Here is a 24,371-nt window from a genome sequence, read left to right on the forward strand (position 1 = left end):
CTGATCTATATACTTCAATCAATAGAGATGTCTGGATATGTAATTTCATACAGCTAAAACCCAAAACTGTTTAACTGCAAGAAAACAAGTTAGACAAGATATGAGGTGGCTAAAATATTGTTCCCATTGGGAAATAGCTTTGTAATAAAACTCTTCTTTAAAATATTATAAGAAATACTTTTTCTGCCAATATTTTGGAAAATATCAGAAAAAATCCAGTTACATTTATGTTCTAATATAATCTTGTGATTATTGATAATTTCTTTGTGATCTATATCTGTAATCACCTCTTTTTATAACAAGATCCTTCATGCAATTGGGCCAGCTCCTACACTAGGATTCTGTGTTAACTTGCCAGAAAAATTGTTTTATCTTTTTAGTGAACATAGCTTGGCATATTAGTTATCCAAACAGCATTGTAAAGCTCAAGGTTAAACAGGCTTAGCATGAATTTATCTGACTGTCTACATTAGTTTGAAGGACACTGTCTCAAAACTATTTTCAGCATTGTCACAATAAGAATCTAAATTACTTCTTTTTTCTGTTGTATTTATAAAATCTCTATGATATGTACTTGTCTGAGACCAATTTGTCTTTAAGCTGGTAGCTGTATCAGGTGTTTAGAAACAAAGTTAGTGGCTCCAATCCTATGCTGACGTGAGGCAAGACTTGGATGGAATTGTATTTTCAGTCACATAAAAGCTTATGAAGTAGTCCTCTTAGAAGGACTGCTGTTGAAGTAAGACTTCATGCAAATATTCTTTTAATATATCCTGTGCACAGCCAGAAGCAGAAGAAAAAGGCATTGGGGAAGCCAAGAGAGAGGGGTTGGGCTCTTGGGGAGAATTCAGCTCTGGAGAGATCCCTTGTACTCCCCTATGAGTGTGTATCCTGAGCTGCAGCTGAGGCACAGAGCATTTATCAAACCCAGACACTCAGTCACTGGGAGATTAGTTTGGTTTCTCTCTCTGCTCAGGTACTGGCTGTTGGAACAGCCATTTCTATTGTCTTCTTTTTAGTGCTGTGCCTGAAGCCTGTTCTGGCTTCTAAAGGATTGTGAAACTGAGCTAGTCTATAGTCCTCAGTAAATGTAAATATACCCTAAGGGCCCTGAAATGTAGTGGGGTTTTAAAATGTCCTTAAGATTTTTAAAGTAGTTTAAAAAATAAATCTATATTTTGTGTGGAGGAGAATTGTACAAAGCTGAAAAATAAGCACTAAACCAAGCTATTTTGTCAGATATATGCTGGCTTTTTGCCCTTTGGAATTTATACAGGAGGAGTAATACCTTCATGTATTAACCAGAAGCAAAATTCTAGCCCATATGAAATTTATTTTGTCTCAGGCTTTCAAGTTTATTTTTAAAGGAGATTGCATTGTGATGTGTGGTTTTTTTTAAATGCTATTATCATTCGTCATGTAACTACTTCTCTTTTCATAATATAGATTTTTCATCTTCGGGAACAGGGGCTTCATCATATGAAGGTTTATCTCTTCACCTGTTACTGATTTTGTGTTCCATTGCCCAAACTGAAGAGTATTGCCTAAGATAGTCCATCAGCTTAAAAATATTTTTAATAATTCTTTGTCTAAAAGATTTCACCATTGTGATTAAAGATTTTCAAACATAACTGACTCTATAAACCAGTTTTGGCACTGGAATTGGTTTGAAAATATTTCTGTTTGGCTGGTGCTTCAAGCTGTGTGTTAGAGATGAGCATGTAGTTGCTTCAATTACAAAGTGCTTAGTCTAACAATGGCTTGAAATTTTTAACTTAGCTCTGAGATCACGGGTATATTTGCAACTGCAGAGCCCTGCAGAAGTAAATAACTGCCTTAAATAATTAGTGCCTGTTTTGCTTATGCTTAACAAGCTGTATAAACAAACTAATAAAATCTAGTTCTGTTACTACCTGGAGAGGTGACATTTTCCAGGTGGACATCCAGGTTTGAAAGAATTTCTGGTAAGTACTTAAGTAGTGAGAAAGAAATACAAGTGGAGTGCAGTTGAAAGGTAATCCACATTCATCCACATGGTACTTCATTTACTATCCTCCTTTCTTAAAAAAGTAACATTAAGTTAGAGGCTGAAATAATTTCTCAGAGTCAATTTCTATTATACATGATCATTAGCCTTCTAAAAGTAAACAACTGAATCTTAAATTTTAAAAAATAGAAAATAAATTATTTTTATTCCAGATTTGGGAGTTTTTTCCTTGTCTATATGTTTTTAAATTTATATTCTATTTAATTTATTGGCATCAGTAAGTAGTGAATTTAACACATATCTGTATCTTAAACCAAGTCATACTGAGGTGTGATGTGAGCAGTTCAGCCTTAGAATTTTTTTTAAATTGGACATTATTCAAATTATTTTTTTCATTCAATTTTTGAACTGTTTCTGATTCAGAGGTAAGGGTGTGAAAATAGCCAAATGCAAAATAGAGAACTGCAAATCTTTATTTTATATTGTGCAGGTTATAGGTGACTTTGTTGACAGGAAATGACATCAAGACATCACATCCACTTTTACAATCCACTCGTGTCACCCAGTAGTGGCATGGCCACACGAGGCACAACCCTTTACTGTCACTGTCCTACCTCAGCCTTCTTTTCCTGTGAGAAATAAGTGCATCCCTCTCTGTGCTGCAGGTCATTCCAGGAAATTTTTTGTTGCAAAGGTGACTTGTGTCTCACCTCTTTTTTCTGCTAGAGAGTGCATCTTTTCTGTGGCTGTTTAGTTTGATCTTTGGCCTGTGCCTTTAAGTGATTGCAAATGTTGTTTTACTCAGCTTCACATTTTCTAGAAAACATGACTTCTGTTAGCATAAGAGCACATTACCCTTGCACATAAATTAAAACCATATATTTGAAGTGGGACATAAATTCCTCTCATTCTGTGGGATTTTTGCTGCATGAAGTGTTGTGTTGCATGAAGTGTTTTGCTGCATTTAGTGTAAGTGTTGTGCAGTGAAGTTAGGTACAAGTACAGTCATCGGTATAATTAATTTAAATTCATATGATATATCCTGAAAGTGTTCTCATATTACTAATACCTAACTAATATCTAACATTCCTTCTAATGGATTTGATAGCAATGTTACTTGTTTCTTTCTGGCTCAATATGGTAATTAATGAAGATATAATGGTAATATCTTCTGTTAGCAAACTCTGGAGAAACTGAAGTTGGATTTTTACCAACATTTGGGCCTTGTTACTTAAACTTTTATGGAAGTCCAAGAGAATACACTGGATTCCCAGACCCATATGATGAATTAAACTTTGGAAAGGTAAGTTTCTTTATTAATTGTTTTTCATAAAAGAGTTAACCCAGTTCTTTTTAATCAATGAATTAATAATTTTAATTTTTTTTTTACACTACATACCTCTTGCTCTTTGTTTTTTGAATAATATTTTAAATTTAAGATTAATAAGGAAGTATGATAGTATTTTCCATTCCTATCTGGCTTTGTTTTAAAGGTATTTTTGAAGGAGCAGAAACGATTTTCACAATTTCACTAACTGCACCTTTACATGCATTTGTATTTCTTCTTTCCCTGTTTACATAAATATGATTTTCACTTCCAGCATTAAGCCAACTACTTTATTTCACTTGTTCCAATACGTACATCCATGCCTCTGCAGGAGTTCTGATAACACTTCAGTGAAGCCAGAATTGTGTACAACTAAAAAAAATATACGCTTCTTTAGGGCAAATATATAAAATTTGATTTTATATGTGTTTATGTTACAGGGAGAAGGAGTTGCATATAGAGGGAGAATTCTGGTTGAACTATCTACATTATCTGAAAGCAAGCCCGTTAGTAAAAAATTAGAAATGATTCCTAATGATGACTTACTGGTTGTCGAGGTAAATGCTTGTTTTATTGTCACTGTTGGTAGTGGAGATGTGCCTGGCTGATTGTTTTTAGAGAGTGATCTAACTCAATAAAATCAGTACAATAGAGTTCAATCTCCAGGTTAAGAGAGGCCTTTACTGGTGGCTGAGGAGTAGTGGCTACAAAATGTTGTGCCCTTGTAGCAAGAAGGTTTAATCTGAAACATTTTATAATATCAAATTCAGTAATTTATTATACACATTATATTTTTTTGTTTCTTCTCAGAAAACAGTAAAAACATTGAAGCTATAATTTCCATTTAGCTATTGCTATTGTTTTTCTATAATTGTGGATCCCAATTTGAAATCCAACTGAAAAGGTTGTTTTGGTAGAAATACCAGCGCAGACGGAAGTTCTGCTTGGCTGCTGTGTTTCACTCTGCCACGATGCTGCAAGACACGGGGGAGCCCATCCAGTTCGAGGTCAGCATCGGCAACTACGGCAACAAATTCGACAGCACCTGCAAACCCTTGGCGTCAACCACCCAGTACAGCCGCGCCGTGTTCGACGGTAAATAGAAAAGAATTTCATTTCAAGTATTCAATACTCCAAAACTGCCTTTTGGATGTGCTGTTTGCAGCTGTGCAGTCTCAGCCCAAACCACACTGAAAATGTGACAGAAAAGGGCACGGGGTCTTCAGAGCTTTTGAGGTGAAGTTGCATTTATGGAATACGTGCTGCAAGGCCCTACTAATAGTGAAATTTGGACAGAATTCAGTGAAATCTTTTGACCGCGTACTAGATATACACAAACTTTGCCAGGAGAAGAATTCACATTATTTTAGAGGTATCTAGAGTTAAGTAGGGAAAACATGATTTGAATATTCTGATTTAGAATAAAATAATAACTTGTTTTTAAGTCACACATCTCTCAGCCTAGAAAAAAAAATTAGCTAGATGACAGGAAAATACATTTTGGCTATAATTTTTTTATTAACTGCAAAGGGTAGTTGTTTTTTTCTCCTGTGTATTAAATGAAATAATCAGACTTACTCTAGAAAATTATTATTTGAATATTTTATTTCAAGGATAAAATTATAATAATGTGCCATCTACATAAGTATGTTATGGGAAAGAATATGTTAACAGCTAATTTATTTTTTAAAACCTATTGGATTTTGAAACAATTTGAAGTGAATGTTTACCATTCAACAGATGCTATAGTGGCTTGAAAATGCAAATCTTTTTGTGAATTTGGAGTAGCTTATATGTTTTTCATGATTTGTAGTACATAAATGATATGAATGTAGCAACAGTGTACAGTATCTATTCCTGTCATGAATTCTAAACCTTACATACAAATGTTTCACACCAGGTAATTATTATTACTACTTGCCATGGGCAAACACAAAGCCAGTTGTAACGCTGACTTCTTTTTGGGAGGACATAAGTCACAGATTAGACCCTGTGAATGTAATCCTAAACATGGCTGAAAGACTGGTAAGACATTTAAAATCTATTTTCATTTTTACTCGTTTTCATTTAGAGGTGTAAGGAAAAAGTGGCATTTTGAGCAAATTATGAAAATTTTGTGATACTTTCTCTCCTTTTTTCTTAGTCAAAATTAAAAGTTGCTTGGTGTAACAAATGGCACTGTTAATCACAGGCCTGTATTTTAGCAAGGCTCAGCACACTCCTGCTTGAAGCCACAGGGAATTCCCAGGGAAAGGAAGAGTCGTCAGTGTTGGTTGGAGCTGTTAAGTCTGTGGGACTGTTATTTGCATGTTTTGTGGAATACAGTGGGGGAGAACATCAGAATAGTCCTGTTGAATACAAATTAGGTTTAAGCATGAGTCTTTTATTGGTTTGGCCTTTACACAGATGAATAAATAAGATCAAAATCTTGAAACTCCTACTGACCATAAACCACACTGGAAGTTTATAAGTGCAAATTCTTTTCTTTTAAATTCCTCAGCAATCCAACTTAGCCACCTTAAAATCAGGAATGCAGGCTAAAGTGTCTGAAAACAGATTAGCAGAGATGTGGTTGAAGCTGATTGATGATCTTACAGAAGACATAAGGTAAAAGAATTTTTTTTATCTCTTATGTTATCATTCCAGGCCTGCTCAGAATCTTTGTTATTGCCTCTGCTAAGTCAGAAAACAAATTCTGAGGACTATAAAACTGACTAATCTCATAAATTGACCTAAGAACCGAAATTCCAAAAGTAAAACATCATGGATGTTGCCAATCAAATAATCCATCTGGTTGTGTAATTCTCCATTATCTCAGGATAGTTTTATTACTGACAGTGATAAGACAAAACAGCATCTCTTGAAAAAAATCTGAGGCAGGATTTTTCTGAAAATGGATATTAGATCTCTCTGCTGCCTTTCTTGCTTCCACCCTTCTTTAGAATTCCTCATGTACCTTTGGTTTACCTGTGTTTCATTGTTATTTCTGAAACTGAAGAGGGAAGAAAGTCTAGTACTTCATTGGTAAGCCCAAAATAAAATATCAAAGGTTATGCAGGGATTATGAGCCATAAAGATCATATTTTTGAATAAGCTTTTAGTCAATGTGTCTGTATGTCTGGGGGTGTTCAGAGAAGGCAGCAGGAGTCAGCATTTGAGTTTTGAAAGAGAATATATTCTAAATAGAGAGGAAGGAATTGTATGAGAAAGAGACATTCAAAAAGGAGATATTGAGATGGGGAGAGTAAACAAGTGGGTGATAAAACAGCACAGGAAAAGTAAAAGGAAAATGGCAGAACAGTTGTTATCCATAAGAGGAAATAACAAAGAACATGAAATGAGAGAACAAATTCATCATGTTGTTGAGCCAATAGAAACGTTAGCAGAAGAAAAACAAACAGTGGAGGTCAGTATGTACTAGCAAAGAATTACATGATAGAAAACTTACAGAAAAATATAAACTAATAACTTCATAGAATCCTGTGGTCTGAAAGAAACAGATAAAAAGGACTGACAAACTCAAGGAAAATAAAATGTGAAGGGCAAGCTTTTGTCACATGGAACCAGTGTGGAAACTTCAGGCCATTTCCTCATCCTGACACATATTTGCACTGTTATAAATTCAGACCATTGTTTTATAAAATATCACTCAACAATTATGGAGCAATAGCACTTAGATATAGCACCAAATGAACTTAATTTTGCTGATGGGATACAATTTTCTTTTGGTTTTTATTTTTTCCAACAAACTCAAAAAACTTCTGTCAAAGACATAGCTCCCTGTCTTTAGAAGATTTTTCCTTGCTATGCTAAGGTTTAAATAAGTTAGAAGTTTGAGAGAGTTTTCAGTGCAATACTTAAAATTATTTGACTTTCTGAAGGTTATGATCTGGTACATGTGATTGATGTCAAAGCAGCTCCCAGGGCAGACAGCCCTTGCATTCAGATTAGTAGAAGTAACTCCAGTGGAAGGCACAATAGTCGCTATCAGTTTTACAGAATCAAAACCATTAGAAGTTCATAGAGTTAAATATAGGTCACAGAAGAGAAACTAGGCAGTGCCTTTGGAAATTTTTTAACTTTTTGTAAAATATCATATTAAAGACATTCTAATGAACTCTGCTAAAGGGATACAGTCATTGGTCTTTGAAAAGCTGGCTTTTCCTCAAACCTCCTCTCATTTTTCTGATGGAATTGGACAGCACAGTCACACACATGGTATGATTTTTTGGGGGTGTTCTGTTCAGAGGCAAGGCTAAATGATCCTTGAGAGGCCCTTCTAACTCAGGATTCTGAGACTTTTTGGTTCCATTGAATGCTTACTCTGCCCTCTGCTGGCTCAAAAGTTCTGTGTCACAGATTTCTTTCAGAGTTCTTTGATGTTTTCTTGCCAGAGGGTTAGATAAATCTAATCATAGCCACAAACCATATTTTTATATTGAATTTCTGAGAATATACAGTTTCCAGGGAAGGAAAGGAACCTAATCTTGGTCTGAAGGCACTGGTTTCAGTTTTGAGATGTACATTTTGAGAGGATAATATTTTATTGTGAGTATATAGAGAAATGGATTTTCCTTAGTTTGATTGGTGGCAATTACATTAAAGCAAACACCTCAAGGTGTTCTACCTTGGTGCTTGTTATGTAAGTACAGCCTTTCCCTTGCTTACCATAAATACCTTGTGAGTTGAAAATCTCTGCAGAAATAGATGCAATAGCACTGTTCCAGTGGTTTTCAATCACAGAAATGATGGCGCTCAATCCATTGCCACCGTTTTCATGTCTGCATTTAAAGTGTAACTAAATAAAAGCCACTGGGGTTATTAACCATATAAATATTCTCTTTTCAGTAAACCATTTCCCCTCATAGAAGGCAAATCTAATATTACAGTCCTTGACACTCAGATAGAAAAGCTGCGCCTCAAGTCTCTCAAACAGATTGGAGAAGCAGCAGCCAGGATGAGAAGTGAGGCTACTGAGGTGAAAGCCACTCTGACAGAAATTGAGGACTGGTTGGATAGATTACTGCAACTGAGTGAAGAGGTTAGTGCTTCACGATACTGGTGTTTGGTTTAGCAGAACTGGTTAGTTTAGCAAGGTCTGTCTAACACTAATGGGTGTAAAGTTCACTGCTGATCAAGCAATATTCACCCTCTGTAGAATAGTAATTTTAGATCTTGTGAAAGTAAACATGTTCCCCTCTGTAATTGCAATTTACTTTTACAAAACCCATTTGTTAGATGTTCTCACTGAGAATGTGTGTTGGGTAATGATCACTCTGTGATTTCTCCCAGAGTTGCAAGTCACTTTTCTGGTTCAGGGACTGCAGGGTATATGTTGGATTTCCACAGCTTGTAGCCATAGCAATCAACTTCTAACAGAGTTAAATATGTTTCTGTGGATTTTTTAAAAGTTTTTACCAATGGTTTCTGTTTTCATCTTGGCTGTCTCATAACTGTTTTTCAAAACATTTTAGAAATGGTTTTATTTTTAATTTGTTTCTTCTGGTCTGTAGAGCTACTGATTAAAAAAAAAAAAGATCAGTTAATTGGCCAGACTTGTAGCTAACTCACAAAGGTGGGCACAGAACTCCAAAAAGGTAATAGGTGGTTTCTGTCTTCTGCTAAAATTCTTACAATTACATACCCTTAATGTGGAAGCATCACAAGTACTTTAATATGTATCAGGTCAGTCCAAAGCATCAGCATATGGCATCCAGTCATTATCATCACCTTAAGGGAATTGAGATACAAAATATCTTTAGAAAAATTAATAAAAGATGTAAGGATTTTTAAAATAAAACTTACTTTGTTCTCCAAAAATCTCAATGGTATTTTTTATTATTCTTTCAGAAGTATATATTGGTTTACTTGCAAAACAAAACAATTCCCTCTATTTATCATGTTCGTCATCATTCATGATTCTAAAAGATAAATCCTTTGACATAAGCTCTTATTTATGTTTCTCTTTTCTCAGCTCTAGATTAATTTATTGTTCAGTTAATTACTCTTCTTAACTCTTGTTTCCCCACAAATAATCCTCAGCCACAAAACAGCATGCCTGATGTGATCATATGGATGATCCGAGGGGAGAAAAGACTGGCCTATGCTCGTGTTCCTGCACACCAAGTGCTCTACTCCACAACAAGCCCTGAATCGTCTGGTAAATATTGTGGAAAGACCCAAACAATCTTCTTAAAGGTACTATTTTTTTATCCTTAAGAAATAATTAACTCCCTGAATTGACATGGCATCTGACATGAGTATGAAACATGTGAACAAACTATGAACAATGAGGTGTGAAACTCAGGACAGATTAGAAGCCAACTGCATTTAGCTTCTTCAAAATATCACAGAATTTTTAAGTTTATCATAAGCCAGTTAGAACCAGTATTTGCCCCTATCTCTGAGACTTTTCTAAAAGAGTTCAAAATTGTGATAAAACTTTTAAAGTGTTACTGGAGTTGATATTTGGGGATTGGAGTTGATATCAATTCCAGTTGATTACAGCTGGTGTTGATATGTGGACATAAATGGAAACTTTCAGAGGGAATAATAAGTGTAAGTCAGAGAAGTTCCAAAAACTTACTCAGTTTTGGATGGTTTTCTGTAAGCAATGGAGCATGTCCACACCCAGAAGTTGTCTCTCTGACTTGACTTTTACTCTTGAATGGGTATGCCTTTCTCCGTCTAAGTTGATCTTGTCCTCAACTGAAATAAACTTAACCAGGAGAAAAGCAATCTGACACTAAAACAAAAGCACTTACAGAGTTTGTAATTTTACTAGTAGTTATATTCATGAACGCCTCAATGCAGACAAAACCTCATGGTTTTATTCAAACCACCATTGATTCTGCTTTTACTGAACCATCCCTGCTAACCTCTGCATTTCCAGAGTCTCCCAACAAGAAACTCCAATATCAACATTGAAGTTTTAAGTTGTTGTCAACACTGAAAACTCATTGCTGAATGAAACTTGGGAGAGAATATACAGGAACAGGGATGATACTACCATTAATGTGTTTGGTTTTTACATGCCCTAGGCAGGTATAATGTAAAGAATGTTTTCCTCCTATAGTACTTATTACTGGCTTTTGAGAAAAAGCAGTACAGGAGGAGATAAATAAATATGTATTGTTACTCATATCTCTCTGTTAATATATATTTTACTGAAAGCTGTGATACCTCCATAACAGAACAAAGAATAACATTTTTGTTTGTGTGCCAGTACCCACAGGACAAGACCAAAGATGTCAAAATGCCTGCAGAGCTACGAATTAACATTTGGCTGGGGCTCAGTGCAGTTGAAAAGAAGTTTAATAGCTTTGCAGAGGGAACATTCAGTGTTTTTGCAGAAATGGTATGTCCAGCACTGCTTTCTTACTTTAAACTTGGAGGTGAATGTTGGGAATTCAATGCAGCTGGAGCTCTTTTGAATTTCTTTGCATGCTTGACAGAAAGGGAGAGTAGTGTTTATTATAAGGAAACAAGTAGAACCCATTCAAGGCAATTAATGATCAAGTCCATTGTGCCTACCAGATGAACTTCAGCAGACCAGATTCAGAACTGGTTAGTCACTACAAATCTGGTTAACTCCAGTGATTTCAAGTATATTTATTTTAGATTTTTATCAGTGTAATTAAGATAGAGATCTAAACTATTATGTTTTGGCATGTGAATAATCCCTTTTTTTAATTGCTTCTTCACTTCTATAAATGATACTTGCATACAAGTGGTTTTGCTTAATAATAATTCTTTTGTAGCAGCAGAAAATTTACTGTTGCTGACAAAAAGCAATAATACAATAACACTTCAATGAGAAGAGTTAACAAATTCAGAATTCAAATACTTGAAATACTCCCACAGCAAATAATAGAGGTTTTGGATGGCAGTAGCAGGTGTATTTTATATGCTACATCACCTAATGGTGCATATAATCCAGTAGCAGTAAAATAGCTAATAAAAAGACATTTTTACAGTGATGCCACTGTTGCACCTATGCTTAAATATTTAGTAGTGCTGTACTAAGTCACTTAGGGCAATGGGTGTTCAAAGCATTATTTAAGTATACAGTTTAAGAGGTATTGAATGTCTCTTTTGTTGGTCTTCAACAATTTTCCAGGAATAAGGGCAGAAAATTCAAGACCATCATAAACTATAAATAATCCCAGGAGAGGAAATAGACAGGGCTGACATCAGAATCATGCCCCTGGTAACTCCTATGATTAGATTTTGATTCAGTTCTGCATGTTACAAAAGAAAAGATTTTAAATAGGAGGAGATTTGAGATGGAAATTAATGACAAAATCATGCATTCAGGGAACAGAAGGAGCTTCTTTGAATAATGTAACATAATTTTATTTAACAGAGCTTTAATTTAGAGAAATTTTTACTGTAGTTGTAGGGAGGCATTACACTGAGAAGATGGTTTACCAGGCAGCATAGAAGAAAATCAAAGAAAAAAATTGGTGAAGACATTGCAGAGTGATGTGGAAAGGGAGTACTTAATTTCAGAGGAAGTAAATTTATAGTAAAATGTTTCAGTTATAATAGTTACATAAATATATAATTTTTTTCCTCCTAAAACTGTTAATTATTTCTAAATAATAATTGGATTTTTGCTTTCTTCCCACACAGTATGAAAATCAGGCTCTCCTTTTTGGAAAGTGGGGTACCTCAGGACTTGTTGGTCGCCACAAGTTTTCTGATGTTACAGGAAAAATCAAACTGAAAAGAGAGTACTTTCTACCCCCAAAGGGCTGGGACTGGGAAGGAGAATGGATGGTTGATCCTGAAAGAAGGTCAGATTCTTTTAATTTTATGCAGATAGAAATAAAGGCATTTGTGGTGTTGAGTAAAAGCTCCTCTGTTTTCTTGGATGAGAAAGGGATTTTAAGCTGAATGTTCCAGGGCAGCAAAAACCAGCCAATAGTCAAAGCTAGTTAATAGTGCTAGAACTAACATTACCTTTTTTAAAAAGTAAAACAAAACAGGCAACAGAAAGAAAGTATCCATTTCTAAGAACTAACTTAAGGTTTTGCAGTCCCCATGTTATGATGGCTATATTGCTTATATTTTCTAGGTGTCAGTTCTTCATCTTTTAGAAAGGGATAATAGTAATATTTCATGCCTAGGAAGCTACTCAGAGGCTTACATGTGTCTGTGTGAGATTCACAGGTCCTGCTGTGATGATTTCAGAGCAGACCCTTGGATTGGTGGATTTTCCCTGGATGAAATTTAACCCTGGCATCCAGTATAAATCTGCAGTTCATGCTGTAGCAACGCCATTACAGCATTTGCATGGGCATTCACAAACACTGGATGGGTTTTTTGTGCTTATTTCATTAAATGTTGAAAAGTAACAAGAAACGAAACAACTGTCACAGGTTATTTCTCAAACTGACTCAAGGCAGGTGTTGCTTTCAGAAGAAGGTTGTGGTGCCATGTGGCAGCTCCTCCCCTGGCAGACCAAATTCATGAAGTGTCAGCCCTTCCTCAGCTCCAGCAGGTTCAGTCTTGCTCTGCCAGAGGTTTTCAGCTCTGGAGTTGTGCCAGTCCCAGTGTGTTGCCACACTTCAAACCAGACTGGGAACATTATTTGTTTCATAAACAAAAAACAGCATGAGAAAGAGACTTTTCTTTCTTCCTAAAAGAAAATATTTGACCCATTTTAAATTCTTGTGTTCTGATGGTGAAAAATAAATAGAACTGTTGCTATAGAAAAACTGTGCGGGAAAAATATGTGCTATTTTAAAATTTTATCAGTTATAGCCATGAATGGATGAGGTTTTGCTTATATTAAAGAACTGTATATATTTATATTGTTTTTATGAATAAGATGCCGTGAAGAAATTGCATCAAATCCTGTTGAAATACATATTTTTGCCATGCAGCTGCTTCCACTGGGAGATGATCTGTGGCTCGATTTGGCCAGCAAAGGCAAGTGTGGAACACACTTTGGTGCCTTTTAAACCACAGTGAACCACTGTGCCTGACAGCAACAGGCTGTTATCTGATTTCATGTTCTCCTATTTCTTTTACTTGCAAATTAGAAAAATATTAGCTAATTGATTGCTTGCCTTGTCAACAGCATAAATGAAAACAAAATTAAATACAGTGCCAAATTTTAGTATATACATAGATGCATGTGCTCTAGAGATGCATATAATTCATACAGAGTCATTGTTTCCTACACTTAAATTTATGATATTTTTCTCTTTTTCCAAGGGGATGTATTCAAAGCAGATCCTGAATAAAACAGCAGTTAAACATTCCTGCTACTCACTCATATTCATGAGTAATGTTCCTCCTAATGCTTACTATAACTTGAGTTTCTTCAGTGTTTTTTTCTAAGTTTCCTTTGAATAGCTGGACAATGCAGAATACCCCCGTGTGTGCACATTCTGAACTATGTTTCTATAAGTCTTCTGTAGTGAACTAAAATTGGTTTTATTTATTATTGTATTTTTTTTGGACGTGCAGTCTGTTAACTGAAGCTGATGCTGGTCATACTGAGTTTACTGATGAAGTGTATGAAAATGAGAGTCGCTATCCTGGAGGGGAATGGAAAGCATCTGAGCAGAGCTTCACAGATGTGGTGAGAGTTAAATTTTTCACTGGATAAGTAAAGATTTAAGAGAAGGACTACTATGTTTTGCTACACAGTGTATTTACCCTACTAATGCAGAAAACTGTTATATTTCCCTTACATGAAAGAATGGAGAAAAAGCCCCACCCCCACGTGAATTCACTTGTCCTTTTGGATGGGTGTGGGAAGATGATGCTTGGAAATCTGATTTAAATCGAGCAGTGGATGAACATGGTAAGATTTACTGTTTATCTGCTGATATTAGGACAGCCTGCTGTAGTTCATAATGAAGGAGGACACATGTCAAAACTGTACCAATATTCTGAGCCTGATATTGGTTGCCCAATGGAAAAATACCAAGGAAATATTTGGATAAATTGTTTAAGGAATCAGATAATATGACATTGAGAAAGTGTTCGCTGTCTGCATCTATTTCTATTTCCATTTTAATGGATTAGTAGCATTGAGAGGCTTTTAGAGAAATCAGAAGGTTGAGACCTGAAACCTCTGTAATTGCACCAAGAATATGTAGCAAAGCCAGGTTTGGATCTGTCTGATAATTTACCTGTGAGCCTTCAGCCATGGGATGAGTCACCAAGTAATGCTATGAAGTGAATCAGGAAGTCTGGGGACTAAAGGAGGTGGGGAACCAGTTTGTGTTGACCACACACCACACACAGGTATCTTACTTGTATTTCTGAAAATGTACCAACTCTTAAATTCTGTTTTAGGGTGGGAATATGGAATTACTATTCCTCCAGACACTAAACCCAAGTCATGGGTTGCTGCAGAGAAAATGTACCACACACATCGACGACGAAGGCTGGTGCGGAAACGCAGGAGGGAGCAGTCGGAGGGAATGACAGCAGGAAGGGTAAGGAAGAGAGATCCAGGCAGGGACTGGTACACTGTAATAATGTGAGGGTTTTGGTTTGTTTGGTTTTAAATCTGCATGAGATTACTCATTACCTGAGTGAAGAAAACACGTAATACCAAGCAAAAAAAATCTACAACAACCTTTTACATTTTCATTGCATTCCCTTTCTTTATCTTTTTGTACATTGATGTTTCTAGCCTTGGTTTAGGAGGGGGTTTTTAGGCTTGCCAGAGGAAACGCTGCTTTTTTTACTACTGTTACACAACACTGTGGATAACAAGAATTTATGTCTTCAAGGGAAGGTCATCATATGAAGACCAAGAAGGATGGGAATATGCTTCCTTGATTGGCTGGAAGTTTCACTGGGAGCAGCGCAGCTCTGACACTTTCCGCCGAAGACGATGGAGACGGAAAATGGCTCCCTCAGAGACACATGGCGCTGCAGCTATCTTTAAACTTGAAGGTGCTTTGGTAAGAGACAGAATGTCAAACACATCTTTCAAAGGTCAACCTGTTAATTTGGAGTAAATAAACAAATATATTGGACATTTTAGCCCATGCATTGTTAAACTAGTGTATAACTGAGAAGATAATACAGTGTGTATTGTTTAAATTATTTAGTCAGAAAGGGATCATTAAAGTTGGGGTAGAGATTCTTGTATTTTTACTAATTTTTTTATATTTTAATGACATATGCAATATTATATATCACATTATATATTATTTATATTTTATGGTTTTAATCCTACTTATTACTTTATTTTTAAATTATTTTTATTTTTGCATTATGTGAGATTTACCTCAAAAGGCTAAATTACTAGGTAAGCCTCCTGTAAATCAAGTGAAAAGATAGCTCAGGATTTTTGTGCATGTAATTTAGATGTTTTAACATCAGCACAAAAGACAACAGGCTTGGAAGAAGCTGCCCGTCATGAATATTTGGTTGTATAAACAACCAAACACAAGAAAAGATAGCAAAAAAACCAAAAAAACATAAGAAAAGAAAATAGTGTGTAGGAGAAGCCAGAATTTCATATGATGCAGATAGATGAGCAGAATGCAGTTATTCCTCAGCTTTTGAGGTTAACACAGCTTCACAAATAACCTCTATTTACCAAAATAGAAACTGTAGCAAATAATGTGAGAAGCCTCCTTTGTTTTTATAAAATATATAATAATTCTGAGTGTATAGCATTAACAAAACTTCACACTTTTTTCTTGGTTTGTTTCTCCTTTTTGCACCAAATGTTGATCAAGGATTCACTGACAGAATTTTCTTTCTCCAGTTAATTTGGTTGCTCTGAGTCCTATTTCAGTTTTGCTTACAGCGATAGTTCCTGGGCTAGTGCTGGGAGAAAGCCTTGGAGCAGTTCTCTGGCTCAGCACAGTGCAGAAGACCTGCGAGCTTTCCTCCACTAAGAGCTGATAGGTAGCTAGTAGATATCCAGAAATAAAACATTCTGGAAGTAAGATGACATGACTGCACATGACTTCTTCAGAGCTTCAATTGGCAACACAAAATGACCTCTGGACATAAGTAAACATCTTGTAAAGTACATTCACTCACAGACTTGTGCTGAAAGGGAGATGGAAGCCAATAAATTCCCTCACATGGTCCATTTCTATCAAGTTCATTCCATGTTTGTAAATACTCAATAACTTTTCTTTGTATGTAATTTCAGGGAGCAGACAATAGTGCTGATGATGAAGAAGGGAAGAGTTCAAACAAAGCCAAGGAGTCAGCTACAACAGTGTTTGGTGCCAATACACCAATGGTTTCCTGCTATTTTGACAGTAGGTTCTTTGACAATTCCTTTCTCAAAAATGTTGTCTGTTTCATTTTGGTTTCAAACAGAATCATAAATCTTTGTGGTTTACATCTAGCTTTATATGCCTTCTCTAGTAATTACTATCAGACCCTTGATTAGATCCTATTTAAGTTATTAAAGAAAAATTACAGTTAGTCATTTCAATATTTCAGTCTGCTGTCACACAGATATTTTTAAAACCTGTATGGGACAGGAATTTTAATGCAAAATTTAACTTTTTTGTTGGTTCACATTACTTAACCAGCTCAGTGCAAGATTAGACAATGCCTGGCCCAGAGGAAGCAGTACCATGTAGTTGAGTTGGCAAAGTGAACAAAACTGTAACTTTGCCAACCTGGATGGGTTTTAAATTCTTTGTAATCACTGTTATGTGAATCACAAAAGCAAAGAAGTTGAGATGGGAGCCACCAGTGCTAGTTAACAGGAATAGAGGTCAATTCTGAGACTTAACATCCTTTTTGAGGGGCTCTGACTTGTCTTTATTTGAACTCTGCAGAACTTGATCAACCTGCTGAGAATGGATGTCTAAGTCTTAAATATTTCAGAACCTGGGGAATATTGTTTTAATAATTAACAGCTGGAGGAAAATAGCACTTTTTCTTGCCAGAGGTCAGAGGTTTCAGCCCAATGATGGTGACTCAGAATTTTTCAAGGGCTGAAAGGGTTACACCTGACATCTTTTAAAGAAAAGCTGTAGTAACTTAGCCCCACACGGTCCTGGGCTGGGCCACTCACATCTTCTTTTTAAGCTATTCCACCTAACATGTAGTGGTTTATTTTTAAAAATCTTTTAACCAAAGAGACAGAGTTGCAATTGGGATAACTTTCTAGGCTAGGAGCTAAAAATGTGAAAGACCCAAGATCATGGAAGTGCTGTAGTGAATACTTAAATTAAACAAAGGTGTGCCCAGTTCTTGATTCTCTTTATGTGAACAAGACTATCAAACTGTTTCAAAGAGCAATTTTTGAATAGAAGGATATTTTAGATGATTGTGTGGTGAAAAAGCCCAGATAGCATTAGTGATTTTTTTTTTCATTTCTGCTTTGTGTTGGAACAAATATTCTCAGGGGTTAGCTCATTGGTATTAATACACTCATCATGTGAAAAGCAAAAATGTTATTACAGTGCTTATGTTAAAATGTGTAAGGCATTTGTACAAACTATCTTCATCACACAAAAGAAACCTCTATAATGCAGTTGAACTGGTTTTATTTGATACAGGAGTATATACTTACCACCTTCGCTGTTACATCTACCAGGCAAGAAACCTCATGGCTTTAGACAAAGACAGTTTTTCAGGTATGGAAAAATCCTTCTAAAAGTGCAGAAAACCCACATTTGCCATGGAAGCTTGATTTATTTGGATGTAGAATATCTTAACTCCTTAAGGTCTGTGTGTAGGTCCCAGCTACTGAAACTATGCCATAAAGAAAGTCTCAGCTTTATTAAGTATAATCTGAATTTGGTTACTGCTGCCCCAGAGGCTGCTGCAAACAAAGTGCTCTGTATGTCCTGTGCCAGTTGCTGCCAGTGAATTGTCAGTGAGGGAAATGGATTTCAGATGAGGTCTGAATTTCTCATGACCAGGCCCTTCCTTTTGCCTTGGATTCTCCTTCTAACCAAAGCCTACATGCAGTTTTGTCCTGCAGGAGGCTTGCATAAAAGCAAGGATGAAGAAAGCTGGATGGTTTTTTCATTAGTTATGGCACCAACTGCCTCTCAGTGTTCAGTGTTTTATATTAATTCATTATGGAAATTAACTTGCAGAAAACTACACTGTGCCTTACTGATAAGCATGTCTTTTATTTGTTTATCCATGTTCATTTCCAACTCTTAGGTATTCCAGCTGTGCTGTGTCCATCTGGCATCTTTGTAGTCAGGCAATACCCAGTTTTCAAGTTTTGCTAATTCAAATCAAAATTTCATTGGAAAGCCACAGAGCAAATTGAATTTAGATTCTGTAAGAACATGACTTTACACCTCCTTTAAGGAGGTTCAGCAAAAGACAAAGCTGAAATGAATTTTCTTTCTCCATTACCCTCCATTTGCATCCCTCTTTTCCCCCCTGTAATTGAATAAATGTAATGCCTCTGTTACAGAAGATACAGTGCTTTACAGGTTTTAGTAATATTTTCTAAAATAAGGAGGGTTCTGTATGGCTGCCTGCATTAATTTGGTCTTATTTCAACATGCAGTACTTAAAAGCAATGCAAAGAAACAATTACAAATGCCTCCAAATTGCATTTGTATCATTCAGGACAGGCACCTCAGATGCAGTCATACATAAACTAGCTCATCTACATTTTATTTTCCTCTAAAATTAGTTTGAAGAATTAGCCAAATTTTGTAAAACTCTGATCCTGTACCTTGGCAGAATCTATTGAAACTGACCTAAAGATAGCCTTTAAAATTGCCTTTAGTCTTTAGTGATTGCAATTGGTACAGGAAACATTAATGACCATCATCAGATACCTTCTACATAGCTCTTGATTTAAAGGCCTGCCAAATACTGGGCCTAGACCACCTGAATCATTCAGCTGTTTCACAAAAAGAGGTTGCTATAAATGAGCATGTTTGAAACCTAACCATGATCTGAGCAATACAGCCTGGGACAATTTGTTGTTTGGCAACTAGTCCGACCTTGAATTATTTCTTTCTATTATTTATGAGGCAGTATAGTTGTATATCAATGGAGAGAACAAAAAAGGGTTTCTATGGACAAGATTTAAGACAAGATTAGTATAAACAGTGTTTCATTTTAGTTTTCTGGTTCTCTTTCTGCTTTGCAAGATATTTTATCATTTTCATTTATTACTTGGTTAATCAAGCCTTGTATAAAGGAAGTGATTTATTAATCAAATGGAAATTGCTCTATTAAATGTAAATTATGTATATGCTTTCATTTTTGTTTTACATAGAATCGCTTATAGAACTGGTAACAACAGTAGAAAAATAACACTATATTTGATAAAAATGTGCTTGTGTGCCTCATGGCTTGATGTGGTTTTGTTTGTCTGTAACTCTATGCTTTCAATTTCTTTATGATATTTCAGATCCATATGCTCATGTTTCTTTCCTCCATCAAAGCAAAACAACTGAAATCATTCATTCAACTCTAAACCCTACGTGGGACCAAACTCTCATATTTAATGAAATTGAGATCTATGGGGACCCACAGTCAATAGCCCAAAACCCACCTAAGGTTGTTATTGAACTTTTTGACAGTGACCAAGTGGTAGGTGAAACCTTTTTACCCTGATTGCTTTTTTTATTTATTTATATTAGTTGTCAGTACATTAATGGTTATTTTTGCCATTTTTGGTTGCAGGGTAAAGATGAATTCCTTGGAAGAAGTGTTTGTTGCCCCATGGTCAAGTTGGCCCCAGAAGATGACATCACACCAAAACTGCTCTGGTATCCTGTAACAAATAATGGCAAAGCTTGTGGAGACATTCTTTTTGCTGCAGAACTTATTTTGAGAGACAAGGTATATATTTTTTTTGTATGTATAATATAATAAGACACAGCATATAATCTTACACGGTGAGACATTATGGGAAGAACTGTCTTAGTAGTTGCAGGATATTTCAGCTAAGATGGGAGAATCTAATACTTATGTGTGTGTCTTAACAGGGTGGTACCAACCTTCCAATTCTTCCATCACAAAGGGCACCAAAGCTTTACATGGTCCCTCAAGGAATCAGACCAGTAGTTCAACTCACTGCTGTTGAGGTATGGTTACTCTTAAACTAACTGAATACAAGTGCAGTTTTCTCATCCTCTAGACAGAAAGGTTTTGAATTTACTTAGAGAAAACAAAAACTATTCATAGTGAGAAATACTCTTTTCTCTAAGTGTTTGTGAATATCACTGTTTTCATTAATTTTCCTAGAACTAGAACCCTGAAATATTTTGCCAGACACATATTATTATTGAAAAGATTTAATTTCTTCTTTCCTACTTTTGGAGTATTATATTAAACATATTGACATCCCTTCCCACTTATGCTCATATTGGATTTTATTTTACAGATTCTGGCCTGGGGTTTGCGAAACATGAAAAACTACCAGCTGGCACCTGTTATGTCTCCAAGTCTAATTGTGGAATGTGGGGGTGAAATGGTGGAATCTGTGGTGATCAAAAACCTCAAAAAGACACCTAATTTTCCATCTTCTGTTCTCTTCATGAAAGTTGTACGTTACAAAACCTATATGCCAGCTGTCTATAGCAAAATAAGTTCCTCCATAGTTTTTAGAAGTCATGGATTTGTTCTGAGTAGGAAGGCTCACACATTCTTTTTTGATTTACCATAAGAAATTTATGAGCCTGAAAATTGCAATAAAGATCATGTAAACATGTCTGTCCAGTCATGTACTGTACAGGTTGCACAATTTTATATGCACAATCCAGTGCAGTATATATTTTTTTATTTGAAAGGGCATCAGTTTACTTATAGATGTTTAGGTACTTTTTGCTAGGATGGGTGCTGTGCAAGAGTCAAGAATATTCAAGATTTGGGACAATTATTCTTACTGACTTTTACTGACTGATAAGATTAGAAGTTTTCATTCACCATACAACCATAGAACATAGTAGTTCAATATTAAATAAATGAAGTAACAGCCTTTAATTTAGGGGGAAAATCTTTATTCTTTCTTTTTCTTCTGTTTGCATTGTAAAAACACCTCTAACTTTCTATTTTTAGCTGTTGCCCAAAGAGGAGTTATACAGTCCATCTCTTGTTATTAAAGTAATAGACCACAGACCCTTTGGACGGAAGCCCATCGTGGGACAATGCACTATTGATTTACTGGAAAGCTTTCGCTGTGACCCCTACACCACTAAACAGGACATTGCACCACAGCTGAAAGGTACAAAGCTGGAAAATGAAAAGTTCTACCTCCTTGTGAGATGCTAGAATTACCTGCCTGTTTACTCTGATGAGTTGCCATCTCATGTTGTGTACTTATGTGGAGATATTATTATCTGAAAGGAAAACCATCTGACAGAGTATCAATTAGTGTAACATTCTGTGAAGCATAAGAGGGCATAATGCAAAGGCGAGTCCACTCTTGGACTTGTGCTCAATCCCTGATGTTCCTCTTTAGTATCAACTTGGAAGTTAACTACCTGCAGATCACCTCAGCCCTAGTGCCAAAGAAATGATCCAGTATTCCAGCAAATATGGTCTGAATACAATGGTGACATTTCCTCTACATTTTTTCAAGTTTTACTCTTACTTTTAGTTTTAATTCTATATATTTGAGAAATGTTTGCATATCCTGCACAAAAGTACTTTGTCTTTTTTTTTAGCAAAAAGTGGCAATTAATTGCTTTCTTTAGAGGATCAAACAAATGGCCAGTGAATTATTTTACATTTTCTCTGTCTGGATTTAAATCTGATGAAACTGTTTAGTAAGATATTTTTCCTACACCATATTGCCTTAATAAAACCTTTGGCTTACAGTTAGTCTGCTCTCTGCTGCACCTCGCCAGGATACAGTAATTGATATGGAAGACACACAGCCACTGCTAACAGCTCAGGTAATCTTTGAAATTTGATGCTTAACTTTGTTCTTAAGATCTCTGATTTCTGAGGAGCTATCTAGACAGCAAAATTGTCAGAAACATATGCAACCCTCTGGAAAGCCAGATGGCAGAAAGTTACTTGGTGACAGGAAAGCGAAGGAAATTTGGTCGTAATTTTAAACTTTGTTTTCATATTGTGAATGCCAAACTATAGCATTTTGTCCTTGGTCAAATTCACTACTAGCTTAAGAATTAATTATCTTGTTCAATAGCTACTGAAAGTATGTACTTTTGTATGTACTAAGAACTTTTCTTTTCCTTCTATTTCTTTTTAGTATAGTTATAATGTAGTATATATATCATAAAATAATAAATCAAGCCTTCTGAACATGAGGTCAACATTCTCGCCTCTCTCTTCATCCTGAAACCCTTGTGACCACTGTCACAATAGAACATCACCCAGTTCCCACTGATGGTGGGTAGGGCAGCCTGATTTTGCAGACTGAGCAGTTCTAGATAAAGGAGTTGGAAGTAGGGGTATGCTCTGGTCCTTCAGCCCTTCACTTTATCACAGTCGCAGCTTGGCCTCTCTTATCTTGAAGCCATCCAAACCCAATAACACCGAAAAAATTTTTTTCTGCACTAACAGTTCTTTTCCTTCTCTTCTGTTGTGCCTTGTCTCTTTACTGCTCTGATTCTTTTGGGACCACCACAATACAGTTTTACTTTCCAGGTAAAAAATAATTCTACTTACAGAGTTTTACTCTTGAGTTGAAATGTGACATTTTTAAGGAAAAAAAAATTCATTCTTTTAGGACTGTAAAGTGCTTCCCTTGCCTAGAAGGTGTTTTCAAACATTTCTGATGGCCTGTTACATTAAAGGAAGCAGAGAAATTATGCTCATTAATATATAGCAATTTTGCAGGCTCTTAATCCACAATTTTGACTTTTGAAAATGCAGAATATTTCACATTGTTACAGGAGTCCCAAAGTCAATAATACTGAATTTAAGCTTTTGGACTCTTACTGCTATTTGATTATTTTAATGATTGCCTTGTTCTTCTTTCATCTCTTCTTCTTACTGTCATCATATTCAGACTCTAATTTAAGTAGATAGATAGACCATGATCTTGTGATTACTGTCATCATACATGTAAATTTTCATTAATATTTAATTTACAGCAGTCTCTAACCTTTATCTGAAATAGGTCTTCTCCTCTAATATAAGTAAGATATATTTTTATTATTTTCTTTAAAAATTATAAGGAAAAACATTTAGGAAATAAAGAAGATTTAGCACTTCAAAGTCACCAGTAAAATTGATTATATTTGTGTAGTTTATTTCAACTAAAAAGGGAAAATTTTAAATGCTACATAAGCAGAAACACAATTTCTTTTAGTTTGACATCACCCAAGCCAAATATAACATTAGATACAGTGAAAGCATCCATATTAGAGAAATGAAAACTCAGAACAATCTAAATTGAAATAAGTAAAACTGTGGAAAGTGTCAGTGCTATGAAGAGAACACCCTGAGGACATAAAATGCCAAAATTTCATCCATTACATTCCGATTTCCAGTGTTTAAGCAGTATGTCAGCAGCACTCAGCAAAATGGCTTCTCCAACAGCAGTGCATGTATGTACCAGAGCGATGCATGCAGGTGACCAGCACGGGCTGGATGGGCAGCACTGCTGATCCACGGGGCCTTGAGGGGCGACTTCTCTGGGCAGCTCTGCCAGAGAGATTCTGGAGGAGATGATGCTCACAAGTCCTGTAAGATTAGTTATATTAAGGTACCCTTGTTCAAAGATCTTACTGTGCATACACAATATGTATGAACTACTAGAAACTTCTTTGTGTGCCAACTTAATTAAAATCTGTGTGATAAAAGCAGAAAAAATTGATGGGATTTATTTCATTATGCTATTAATAGTTAAACTTTTTTAAAAGTCTATTTCCTGGAAAATAATACTACAATTTACAAAACTCTGACTTTTCTAGGGATCCACTGCATCTCTTGGACTTTTTTTCCATAATTCCAGTTCTTTTTAAAGATAATAGTTAAATGTTAATATCTTGACAACTTCATGTATAACAATCTACAGTGTAGTTATTGGGTACATTTTAAAAAGAACAGTAACATTACATTGTTTTTACCATGTGAGTATGTCACTCCAAAATCTCTAATTTATCATATGGCATTTTATTCTGTGTTTTGGCATTGTGTGAGCAT

General features: G+C 35.6%; 1 protein-coding gene across 2 annotated transcripts in view; it reads left to right on the top strand.

Moving 5' to 3' along the window:
* MYOF (myoferlin) overlaps positions 1–24,371 on the top strand; it is a 61,548-nt gene that overhangs the window by 25,113 nt on the left and 12,064 nt on the right. Inside the window, exons 17-38 of one of the 2 annotated variants that reach the window (XM_058810787.1) lie at positions 1,447–1,485; positions 3,166–3,290; positions 3,755–3,871; positions 4,232–4,409; positions 5,215–5,339; positions 5,815–5,921; positions 8,163–8,355; positions 9,357–9,512; positions 10,540–10,671; positions 11,949–12,112; positions 13,794–13,908; positions 14,028–14,133; positions 14,631–14,773; positions 15,074–15,247; positions 16,459–16,570; positions 17,828–17,905; positions 19,660–19,841; positions 19,935–20,093; positions 20,240–20,338; positions 20,638–20,799; positions 21,312–21,477; positions 22,074–22,150. In XM_058810787.1, coding sequence (XP_058666770.1) covers positions 1,447–1,485; positions 3,166–3,290; positions 3,755–3,871; positions 4,232–4,409; positions 5,215–5,339; positions 5,815–5,921; positions 8,163–8,355; positions 9,357–9,512; positions 10,540–10,671; positions 11,949–12,112; positions 13,794–13,908; positions 14,028–14,133; positions 14,631–14,773; positions 15,074–15,247; positions 16,459–16,570; positions 17,828–17,905; positions 19,660–19,841; positions 19,935–20,093; positions 20,240–20,338; positions 20,638–20,799; positions 21,312–21,477; positions 22,074–22,150 — 2,909 coding nt within the window. The remainder of the gene's footprint in view (positions 1–1,446; positions 1,486–3,165; positions 3,291–3,754; positions 3,872–4,231; positions 4,410–5,214; positions 5,340–5,814; positions 5,922–8,162; positions 8,356–9,356; positions 9,513–10,539; positions 10,672–11,948; positions 12,113–13,793; positions 13,909–14,027; positions 14,134–14,630; positions 14,774–15,073; positions 15,248–16,458; positions 16,571–17,827; positions 17,906–19,659; positions 19,842–19,934; positions 20,094–20,239; positions 20,339–20,637; positions 20,800–21,311; positions 21,478–22,073; positions 22,151–24,371) is intronic. The other variant, XM_058810788.1, reaches the window with a different exon arrangement.

Source organism: Ammospiza caudacuta, chromosome 9, assembly GCF_027887145.1.
Source record: "Ammospiza caudacuta isolate bAmmCau1 chromosome 9, bAmmCau1.pri, whole genome shotgun sequence".
NCBI classification, from domain to species: Eukaryota; Metazoa; Chordata; class Aves; order Passeriformes; family Passerellidae; genus Ammospiza; species Ammospiza caudacuta.